Source organism: Coregonus clupeaformis, chromosome 29, assembly GCF_020615455.1.
Source record: "Coregonus clupeaformis isolate EN_2021a chromosome 29, ASM2061545v1, whole genome shotgun sequence".
NCBI lineage: Eukaryota > Metazoa > Chordata > Actinopteri > Salmoniformes > Salmonidae > Coregonus > Coregonus clupeaformis.
Window position 1 is genome coordinate 12776616 of NC_059220.1, and position 12206 is coordinate 12788821.

General features: G+C 41.3%; 1 protein-coding gene across 1 annotated transcript; it reads right to left on the bottom strand.

Annotated features, from left to right (window-relative positions):
* Positions 1-2962: 2962 nt before the first annotated feature.
* LOC121544320 (G-protein coupled receptor 135) lies at positions 2963-5865 on the bottom strand. Its single transcript, XM_041854240.2, has one exon. It carries the CDS (start codon positions 5620-5622, stop codon positions 4246-4248), a length of 1377 nt encoding a protein of 458 aa, XP_041710174.1. The 5' UTR covers positions 5623-5865; the 3' UTR covers positions 2963-4245.
* Positions 5866-12206: the final 6341 nt, after the last annotated feature.

A 12206-nucleotide genomic window follows, 5' to 3' on the forward strand; every position in this document is an offset into this window, starting at 1 on the left:
GTTTCAGGCCAATTTGTGTAATAGCCCTTGGTAACAGTTGGGTGTTTTAAGAGGGAGTGGCCTTACTTGTGTTCCCTGACTATTTAAGGAGCCTTATTTGGCCCCAGTCTTAGTGCGCCATCTATAGTTTGGAAGGACATCAGTTCCTACAAGAGCAGCAAGTTTTTGATTCAATAAGTAGCTGTTGGTATTGTCTTACTAGGGCAATTGAAATTGAAGTGTTGTCTTTTACCTAGTAGCCTACTTAATCATTGCTGTTTGAACTGTCTGATTGCTCAGTACTTGTGACTGTCGGTTGTGGACTTGGATTAGTTTCAGGCCTATTTGGTCTTGCTAATTTGTGGGTGTGTTTTATTGTAGGGGGTGTTTTCTTCACCTCTGCCAGGCATTCAGCAATCACTGCTGGGAGGTGTGTCTTTCACCTCTGCTAGGCAATTAGTGCTAGTACTTCAGTTTCCCATTTCTTCAGCAGCAGCTGTAAGAGGCAGTATTGTCGCCGAAACAGACTGTCTGCTGAGTTTTTTGAGGAAGGCTCCACACCACTCTCTCATTTGATTATCTTACCTAGTTATTTTCAGATCTTAATTTGATATTTTGTAGATTTGGCAAGTATGTGTTTCCCATTCCAGTTCGCTCCTCTCCTAGTAGGTTTTACAGACGCTGTGATCACAACCCATGTGTAGCTCTTCGTCTCTGTGGCCAATAAAGCTGAGTTCATCTCACCCTGACGGAGACATGGAATACCCTATAACACTGCTACTGATCGCCGTGGTGATGGCACAGGCCTAATCATTTCTCCTTTCCCCCTCACCTGTCTATTGGGTGACTTTAACTTCCTTACGCCTGACTTCAATTAATTTCTTTCCACCTCTTTCTTTCCACTCCTTTCCTCTTTTCACCTCACCCTTTTCCAGTCACCTCACACTCACAAGGCAGGCAATCCGCTTGACCTCAACTTCACTACAGGCTGTACGCCTACTGATCTCACTGCAACCTGCCGGCAGGTCTCTGATCACTACTTTGTTTCCTTTTCTCTCCATTTCGCCTCCAACCATACGCACTCAGCCCCTACCCAGATGATCATGTGCCACCGCAGTCTTTGCTCTCTCTCTTGCTACTCTTCTATCCTCTCTTCCTTCTGCTAAATACTCCTGACTGCCTCTTCCACCCTACTCACTTACCTTTCTGCTTTCTTTGACTCCCACTGTCCCCTTTCCTCCTGGCCAGCCCAACCTTTTGACTCCCACTGTCCCCTTTCCTCCTGGCCAGCCGACCTTCGCCTCTTGCTCCGTGGACGAGTGACTCACTGCGCGCTAACAGAACAGGGTTGCGGGAAGTTGAGAGGAAATGGAGGAAAACTAAACTTCCGGAGGACCTATCATCCTTCCACTCCCTCCTCTACTTTTTCTTCCTCTGTATCTCAAATCAAATCAAATCAAATTTTATTGGTCACATGCGCCGAATACAACAGGTGCAGACATTACAGTGAAATGCTTACTTACAGCCCTTAACCAACAGTGCATTTATTTTAAACAAAAAAAGTAAGAATAAAACAACAACAAAAAAAGTGTTGAGAAAAAAAGAGCAGAAGTAAAATAAAGTGACAGTAGGGAGGCTATATATACAGTAAAATAAAGTGACAGTAGGGAGGCTATATATACAGGGGGGTACCGTTGCATAGTCAATGTGCGGGGGCACCGGCTAGTTGAGGTAGTTGAGGTAATATGTACATGTGGGTAGAGTTAAAGTGACTATGCATAAATACTTAACAGAGTAGCAGCAGCGTAAAAAGGGTGGGGTGGGGGGGCAGTGCAAATAGTCCGGGTAGCCATGATTAGCTGTTCAGGAGTCTGCTGCTAAAGCTGCCTTCTATCACACTAAATTTGTGTCTTCTGCCTCCAACCCTGGGAAACTCTTTTCCACTTTCTCCTCCCTCCTTAATCCTCCTCCCTCTCTGTGGACGACTTTGTCAACCTTTCTGAAAAAAAGGTTGACTACATCCGCTCCTCATTCACTCAGCCTATTGAGTCCACTGGTTCCCACTCGCACAGAACTACCCTACGCCGTGGCGAGGATCTGCGTCTGCACCACTACTGGTGTCCCCCAGGGCTTGGATCTAGGCCCCCCTTTCTCTTTACACCCAGTCACTCGGCTCTGTCATATCCTCACATGGTCTCTCCTATCATTGCTTTGCGGATGACACTCAACTACTCTGCAGGTTCATGCTCTACAACATCCGTAGAGTATGACCTTTCCTCACACCGGAAGTGGCGCAGGTCCTAATCCAGGCACTTGTCATCTCCAACCTAGACCACTACAACTCTATTGGCTGGGCTCCCCGTTTGTGCCATCAAACCTGTGAAACTTATCCAGAAGGCTGCAGCCCGCCTTGTGTTCAACCTAACCTTCAAGACCCTGGTGCTTGAATAGTATCTTAATGCTCACGACCCCCCCCTCTCTCTCTTTTCCCCACTAGCACTGACTTTGCTGATAAACACTTTGCGGGGAAAATGTACTTGATACGATTGTGATGTGTTGTCTCACCTAGTTATCTTAAGATGAATGCACTAACTGTGAGTCGCTCTGGATAAGAGCATCTGCTGAATGACTAAAATGTAATTTAACTGTCTGTTTTCCAAACTGTGCAACAAAGACCGGTATTCATCAGAGTTATAGTAAAGAGTGGCCAGTGTGTCCACGTATCTATTCTACAGGTTCCATTTACTGTTGGTCTTGTCTGAAAGTGTTGAAGGATTTCTGAAATGTTTTAATGACATTCTGAGGACACATCTGCTTATAAGAATTGCCGTACTTTGGATACTATTCAGAAAGCATTGTGAATGACTTTGTCACTAATAAAACCTCTGGCAACAATTAATCTAGCTGCTGTTTCACCACCCCACCTGTCCTAGGTCAGGATCCATATTGGCAGTGTCACATAATAAACTATACATAGAAAATATTATGCTTCAAAACATTTATTTTATCAATTTTAAGTTAAAATATGATTTAACAAACAACTTGACAACTCACAGCTTTTTTTATGGCAAGCAATAATTATTACATTTAAATGGACAAACTAAGTTAATGAGTATGGTATTCAAAAGACACTCTTTTTTTATACAGGCAAATACAAAATATTGTGCTTTCATAGCATTGTTTCATGTTCTAGCAAATTGCTATGGCCAGCCATACATGACATCTTGAACATCAATAAATCAAAGCACACACTTGATTTAAATGACTGAAGCCTTCACAGTATTCCAAATTAAAGCTCAACCTTGAATACAGTATAAATTAGGATAAATGCACTATCCCGACTCAAAAGGAAATCAGCCTAAATTAAACAGCTATCACCATTATTCAGTTTTTTTCTTTGGGTTAGTACAGGTGTTCAATAGAATTTAGTGGTTTGGGGTGCCACATTTGACACAAGTTTAAAACTATAGCAATAAACTATGCCTCAAAGTGGAAACGAAATACTGTCACTTATGTAATATTGTTCATATTATTGATTCTATAGGACACATTGAGAAGTGGGAAATTTGCTTTAAAATGAACAAATGAAACATTCTCATTTAGGTTCAATGAACTATGCCCTTTGAATTAATGTTGTCATAAGATGGCCCAAACCTCAGGAAGCAACCCACTGGGCAAAAACTGGTTGAATCAACCTAGTTTCCACTCATTTCAACCCAAAAATTGAATGTGATGACGTTGAATCAAGGTGGAAAACAGATTGGATTTGAAAAGTCACCCAACTGTTTTTTTCTCCCAACTTTTAATCTAACTCCAATGACGTGGTGATATTTTTTGTTGATTTCACGTTGAATTCACATTACTTGACATCTCAACCAAATGTAAATCAAAACTAGACATTGAACTGATGTCTGTGCCCAGTGGTAAAGGTTGCGCAATAAACATTTATCCGATAAGGCATAAAGTAATACATATATTCAAATGAGATGTTCAATCATTTTGAGCATCTTATAAATCACACTGCTTAAATGATCTGAAAATAAGTTGTGCTTTTAAATGTGCACTCTGTTCCATCACAGTGTGTAGAGCGCTTGGCACTGCATAAAGAGTGTCCAAACGCGCGTTGGCACTTCATAGGTCTAACTTTTATATCCCTTATCACTAATTAACAGTTAGGCCTACTTTCCCCCTGATTTCTCCATTTGTTCAAACGTTTGGCACATTAAATTACTTCAACATTTTGACATTCAAATAAAAGAATGATGATCACAGACTGGTATCTGCAGTTTCAACTTTTGGCACCGTGGGTTCGGACACAGTATCGAGCTGAGCATCCCTACAGAAGAACACCGCGGGGTTTTTACAAGCCCACATCGCAACCTCTCCTCCGTTCGCTGGGCTGGAGGAAGACAACCGGCTGTTTGCACCGTGCCTGCTCACATACCGGTCTCTGATTCGGTCGGCCCTGGTTTTTACATCCCTGCTTTGGGTTTGTGTGGATAGGTAGGCAGAAATGTTTCTAGTCCTATATCCCTCCTCTCGGCTTCGGCCTAAAAGCATCGATATGTTTGGGTTTCTAATTGCGTAAATGAGTGGGTTTATGGCACCGTTTGCCCATGCCATCCATATGGCCACCGTGTCCATGACCGGGTTGAATGAGTAATCTCCCACTGCGGTGATGATACCCATCAGACAGTAGGGTCCCCAGCAGAAGATGATAAACACTATCATAATCAGCACTGTCGTGGCCGTCCTCATCTCACTATAAAACCGGAGTAAATACGCATAAGTGGTCACCGGCCGCACCCTTATTTCTGATAACCTAACGGTCTTACATATGTTGTAATGACAGAAACACATGAGCGCAAACGGAATCAGATAACACACCACTATTAAAGCTATACTGTAAGAGGTACCCATCCTAGAAGTACCAGTGTGAAAGACATACATACAGTGGTAGAAGCCCCTTTTATGGACGACTAGATCCTTGGATGTTCGCATCACCAGGTACCATGGTAAGGAGAAAAACACTGCTGTTAACCACACTGCCACCAACAGCGTTATGGCCTTCCTCCTGCCTATCTTCTCCTGAGGTTGCCTCACGATGGCATAATACCGGTCAAAAGAAATTAGGGTCATTGTCAGTGTGGAAATAATACCAAAGCATGTGTTGAAGAACCCGTTGGCGACGCAGAAGCGGTCTCCAAACATCCACAAACCATCCTTGCTGAAGAGCATCATGAACGAGAACGGTAAACAAAGAACGGCCGTCAAGAAATCAGACAGTGAAAGGGACATGATGAACGCATTGGTAACGGTTCTCAGCTGTCGATGTTTTATTATGACAATTACCACCGCAGAATTCCCTAAACTAGAGAGGAGGAAGATAGCCAGTAGCACCAAGGCTTGAGCTGCCACCGTGATTCCCTGGAGGACCGAGTTTCCCTCCGCGCTCTGCACGGGTGTGTGTTGTTGGTTCTCCTCGCCTCCTCCCGTAAGGTTTCCATGACTGGCCTTCGTAAAAAAGCTGTGTAACACCGGTGCTATGGTGACTATTTCCAGCGTTAAACCCGTGCCAGAGGTGTTGTCTGGAGCAGTGGAATTGCTGGTGCCAAGCAATGCAATGTTCACGGGGAAATCCATCGGACACAAATTGGGGGCCTCCACAGAATGGAAGGAGATTCATCCCTCTACGAATATGTTGTCTCTGTGTTGATGCAGCAGCTTAGATATGTCGCATTAAAGACGTAGATCCCATTTGCAACCCCCCTTCTATGGGTTCCTCAAGATGTTCCTCATTATTCAAACTGGGGTCCATGCACCTTGCGTTCCCAGTAGACAAGCGCCCCTGTTTGCAGTTCTCGCCTGATCGCCTCAATCTCAGTATTCCTGAATCTCATATTGCCGAGTCCCCGCCTTCCTTGCGTACAATTTGTGTCTCTGCACCCCTTCGTGACGTTCAGGGCCGTTGCCATGGTATCGGTGATGGTTTTCTTCAGCGCAATTACGCACTTTCTGGATGATTAGTTACTTGGTCAGGTACCTATAGGCCTCCTCACGCAGGCTTTAAAACAGAAAGACTGACACCTGAAAGTTTACAAGTAGGTTTAATTATCATATGGTTGTATAGGCATTAGAATGACATATTCCAGGAATTCTGCCATTAGGAAATTAATTATAGGGTAGGCATTTGAATAGCTGTCAAACTATTAAAGCAGCAATCCGCTGTTGAAACAATAACAATGTCTCCCTGCCACTGTTCATCAAAAAGCTGAGGGATGGGACTAGTGAAATGAAACCACTCTCAAATTCATAGACAGAGCTATTGGTGCAAGGACTGACCATCCATGATATCAAAATTATAGTTTTAACAATTTTTTGAGGCTATAGAGTGTTTGTTTACAAACATTGGAGTAAAACAAGCTTACATTTTGGGTTCTGATGATGGTGTACGACAGTTGGACTAAGCTCATGAGGCATTTATAAGTTATATTCTTCAGGAATCAATGGGTACATATCATTAATTTATGAGCAGGTTGACATTTATTGTCATTAGTCTTGTCCTGGAGGCAGAACTGAGCAATTTTCCCATAGATAGGCCAGCTGCAAAGTCACCATTTTGGTCTTAATTTAAGGTTAGGATTAGGGTTAGAAGTGTGGTTAAGTTTAGGGTTAGGCTTAAAATCAGCCTAACCCCCACAAATGACATTGTGGCTGTGCCAGTTAGTGACCACACTGAAGAGGTGCCCCCAGAACAAGATTCATGACGAAAAACACTAACCTGCAATGTATAAGTAAAAAATTGATATACAGTTGAAGTCAGAGGTTTACATACACCTTAGCCAAATACTTTTAAACTCTGTTTTTCACAATTCCTGACATTTAATCCTAGTAAAAAATCCCTGTCTAAGGTCAGTTAGGATCACCACTTTATTTTAAGAATGTGAAATGTCAGAATAATAGTAGAGAGAATGATTTATTTCAGCTTTTATTTATTTCATCACGTTCCCAGTGGGTCAGAAGTTTACATACACTCAATTAGTATTTGGTAGCATTGCCTTTAAATTGTTTAACTTGGGTCAAATATTTCAGGTAGCCTTCCACAAGCTTCCCACAATAAGTTGGGTGAATTTTGGCCCATTCTTCCTGACAGAGCTGGTGTAACTGAGTCAGGTTTGTAGGCCTCCTTGCTCGCACACGCTTTTTCAGTTCTGCCCACAATTGTTCTATAGGCTTGAGGTCTGAGCTTTGTGATGGCCACTCCAATACCTTGACTTTGTTGTCCTTAAGCCATTTTGCCACAACTTTGGAAGTATGCTTGGGGTCATTGTCCATTTGGAAGACCCATTTGCGACCAAGCTTTAACTTCCTGACTGATGTCTTGAGATGTTGCTTCAATATATCCACATAATTTTCCTTCTTCATGATGCCATCTATTTTGTGAAGTGCACCAGTCCCTCCTGCAGCAAAGCACCCCCACAGCATGATGCTTCGGCTTGCAAGCCTTCACCTTTTTCCTCCAAACATAACGATGGTCATTATGGCCAAACAGTTCTATTTTTGTTTCATCAGACCAGAGGACATTTCTCCAAAAAGTACGATCTTTGTCCCATGTGCAGTTGCAAACCATAGTCTGGCTTTTTTATGGCGGTTTTGGAGCAGTGGCTTCTTCCTTGCTGAGCGGCCTTTCAGGTTATGTCGATATAGGACTCGTTTTACTGTGGATATAGATACTTTGTACCTGTTTCCTCCAGCATCTTTACAAGGTCCTTTGCTGTTGTTCTGGGATTGATTTGCACTTTTCACACCAAAGTATGTTCATCACTAGGAGACAGAACGCGTCTCCTTCCTGAGCGGTATGACGGCTGCGTGGTCCCATGGTGTTTATACTTGCGTACTATTGTTTGTACAGATGAAAGTGGTACCTTCAGGCGTTTGGAAATTGCTCCCAAGGATGAACCAGACTTGTGGAAGTCTACAATTATTTTCCTGAGGTCTTGGCTGATTTGATTTTGATTTTCCCATGATGTCAAGCAAAGAGGCACTGAGTTTGAAGGTAGGCCTTGAAATTCATCCACAGGTACACCTCCAATTGACTCTAATGATGTCAATTAGCCTATCAGAAGCTTCTAAAGCCATGACATCATTTTTTGAAATTTTCCAAGCTGTTTAAAGGCACAGTCAACTTAGTGTATGTAAACTTCTGACCTACTGGAATTGTGATACAGTGAATTATAAGTGAAATAATCTGTCTCTAAACAATTGTTGGAATAATTACTTGTGTCATGCACAAAGTAGATGTCCTAACCGACTTGCCAAAACTATAGTTTGTTAACAAGAAATTTGTGGAGTGGTTGAAAAACGAGTTATAATGACTCCAACCTAAGTGTATGTAAACCTCTGACTTCAACTGTAGCAACTGCAGATCTCCCCTTACTTATTAAATATATCTTTTCACATTTATACATACAGCATATTACTCAGTGGAGGTGGTGTAACTGTGAACTTGATCTCTCTCTCTCTGTGCCCCCCCCACCTGCTGCTGTGATTGCACATTGCGGTATTTTGCCTAACAGATATGGGAGTTTATCAATGTTTGATTTGTTTTCAATTTCTTTGTGGGTCTGTATGATCTGTGGGAAATATGTCTCTCTGATGTGGTCTTACATTTGGCAGAAGGTTAGGAAGTGCAGCTCAGTTTCCACCTCATTTTTTGGACAGTGGGCACATATCCTGTTTTATCTAGAGAGCCAGGTCTGCCTATGGCAGGGATAGCAAGGATTTTCTCAGTTTTTTGGTTGATTCTTTCCAGTGTGTCCAATAGTTATCTTTTCGCTTTCTCATAATTTGGTTGGGTCTAATTGTGTTGCTGTGCTGGGGCTCTGTGGGGTCTGTTTGTGTTTGTGAACAGAGCCCCAGAACCAGCTGGCTGAGTGGACTCTTCTTTAGGTTCATCTCTTTGTAGGTGAGGGCTTTGTCTTTATTTTTCTGTCTGTCTGTCTGTCTGTCTGTCTGTCTGTCTGTCTGTCTGTCTGTCTGTCTGTCTGTCTGTCTCTCTCTCTCTCTCTAGGGGGGCTGTCAGAGTTAATTTAATTAGTTAACTTTACTAACACTTTATTTTAAGGGTACCTAATAAACCATTTATAAGGCATTTATAAATTGTGTGTTCACCATTTATTAATCATTATTCCCACATTTGTAAATGCTAGTAAGCTAGATAAACATCCTGTGTTGTGTGCTTATTATTTTACCACGTACTGCTGGAATGTCTACCAATGGCATGTCCATCATTTTGTGAAAAATTACACTGGTCACTCAAAACATGAATAAAATGTTTTTATAAGGTAGCGCTCACTTTAGATTAAGGACTGCAAAAATACCTAACTAATGATTAGCAAATGGTTTATACAGTTGAAGTCGGAAATTTACATACACTTAGGTTGGAGTCATTAAAACTCGTTTTTCAACCACTCCACACATTTCTTGTTAACAAACTATAGTTTTGGCAAGTCGTGCATGACACAAGTAATTTTTCAAAAAATTGTTTACAGAGAGATTATGTAACTTATAATTCACTGTATCACAATTCCAGTGGGTCAGATGTTTACATACACTAAGTTGACTGTGCCTTTAAACAGCTTAGAAAATTCCAAAAAATGATGTCATGGCTTTAGAAGCTTCTGATAGGCTAATTGACATCATTAGAGTCAATTGGAGGTGTACGATGTATTTCGAGGCCTACCTTCAAACTCAGTGCCTCTTTGCTTGACATCATGGGAAAATCAAAATAAATCAGCCAAGACCTCAGAAAAAAAATTGTAGACCTCCACAAGTCTGGTTCATCCTTGGGAGCAATTTCCAAATGCCTGAAGGTACCATGTTCATCTGTACAAACAATAGTACGCAAGTATAAACACCATGTGACCACGCAGCCGTCATACCGCTCAGGAAGGAACCGCGTTCTGTCTCCTAGAGATGAACGTACTTTGGTGCGAAAAGTGCAAATCAATCCCAGAACAACAGCAAAGGACCTTGTGAAGATGCTGGAGGGAACCGGTACAAAAGTATCTATGTCCACAGTAAAACGAGTCCTATGTCGACATAACCTGAAAGGCTGCTCAGCAAGGAAGAAGCCACTGCTCCAAAACCGCCATTAAAAAAGCCAGACTACGGTTTGCAACTGCACATGGGGACAAAGATCGTACTTTTTGGAGAAATGTCCTCTGGTCTGATGAAACAAAAATAGAACTGTTTGGCCATAATGACCATCGTTATGTTTGGAGGAAAAAGGGGGCTGCTTGCAAGCCGAAGAACACCATCCCAATCGTGAAGCACGGGAGTTGCAGCATCATACTGTGGGGGTGCTTTGCTTCAGGAGGGACTGGTACACTTCACAAAATGGATGGCATCATGAGGAAGGAAAATTATGTGGATATATTGAAGCAACATCTCAAGACCTCAGTCAGGAAGTTAAAGCTTGGTTGCAAATGGGTCTTCCAAATGGACAATGACCCCAAGCATACTTCCAAAGTTGTGACAAAATGACTTAAGTACAACAAAGTCAAGGTTTTGGAGTGGCCATCACAAAGCTCTGACCTCAATCCTATAGAACATTTGTGGGCAGAACTGAAAAAGCGTGTGCGAGCAAGGAGGCCTACAAACCTGACTCAGTTACACCAGCTCTTATTGTGGGAAGCTTGTGGAAGGCTACCCGAAACGTTTGACCCAATTTAAACAATTTAAAGGCAATGCTACCAAATACTAATTGAGTGTATGTAAACTTCTGACCCACAGGGAATGTGATGAAAGAAATAAAAGCTGAAATAAATAATTATCTCTACTATAATTCTTACATTTCACATTCTTAAAATAAAGTGGTGATCCTAACTGACCTAAGACAGGGTATTTTTACTAGGATTAAATGTCAGGAATTGTGAAAAACTGAATTTAAATGTATTTGGTTAAGGTGTATGTAAACTTCCGACTTCAACTGTAAATGTGGGAGTAATGATTAATAAATGGGGAACACACAATTTATAAATGCATTATAAATAGTTTATTAGGTACCCTTAAAATAAAGTCTTACTATATTTTTGTGGGTTTAGTTGCATTGTCTGAAAGTATTCAAAATACACTGAAAACTAAAAAAAGACATAATATATATATATACAGCTAAAAATACAACAATGTGAAGTAAAAACAAGTTGATGTGAGGTTAAAGAAAAGCCCTGCTTACACCTGGTGCTAACATGTGTCCTTTGTTCTGATCTTGTCCACATTCTGATTGTGCCAACATTTTTAGACAGGTGTAGACGATTAAAAGACACATTGTGATCAGATCTTCCTGACCACTTCCGGAGGTAGTCAGGGTGCCATCTGGATATCAATCAATTGTAAACAGATCTGGATGGTCAAACCATTTAAATCATGGTTTTATCAGCCTCTAAAATCATTGACAGCTATTACCATTGATTTATGGCATCAATAATCGTCTTAAAATAAATACATTCATATTATATTAAAAGAATGTCTGTCAAATAATTTGCATACAGGACAGGGAGGCACCAGGAAATCTGGTCACAATGTGGACAGAGTGGATGGATAAGAGAGACATTTTAACACCATGTGGAGACGCGACAAACTTTGATCAGATAGTAATTAGATCATATTGATCAGATGATCACAAAACCCACATGTTGGCGCAAGGTGTAAACGAGGCTAAAGTATACATTATCAATTTAGCTGATTTTGCTTATGTTACTTTGGACAAAATCAAGATGTCAATATTCTTGTGCTGCTTTTTGTATGAAAAAAATTTAATTACAGCTGAATTTGCGATTAATCGCGATTAATCTCAGCAAATCCATTAAAAATAAAAATAGTTTGACAGCCCTAGTAATATCATTTGATCAGTATCTGTCCACTGTGCTCAATTTGCGATTGGCATTCTTCCGAAACCCGAGGAGGCGCTGTTGCGTGTATCTTTAGTCTGCTTGACGCATACAAACCAAAAAGGGCGAAGAAGTAAATTGAAGCCCATTTGGGGTTTCCACTAGATACTACAGCTACAAAGTAAATTGGCTATATCGTAACAATTCATGAAAACAAAAATTAGCTTTAAGGTTAGGCGTAAGGTTAGCAGTGTGGTTAGGGTTAAGGTTAGGTTTAAAATACAATTTTAAGAAGATAAATTGTAGAAATAGGCGGGGTTTATGACTTTGTGCTTG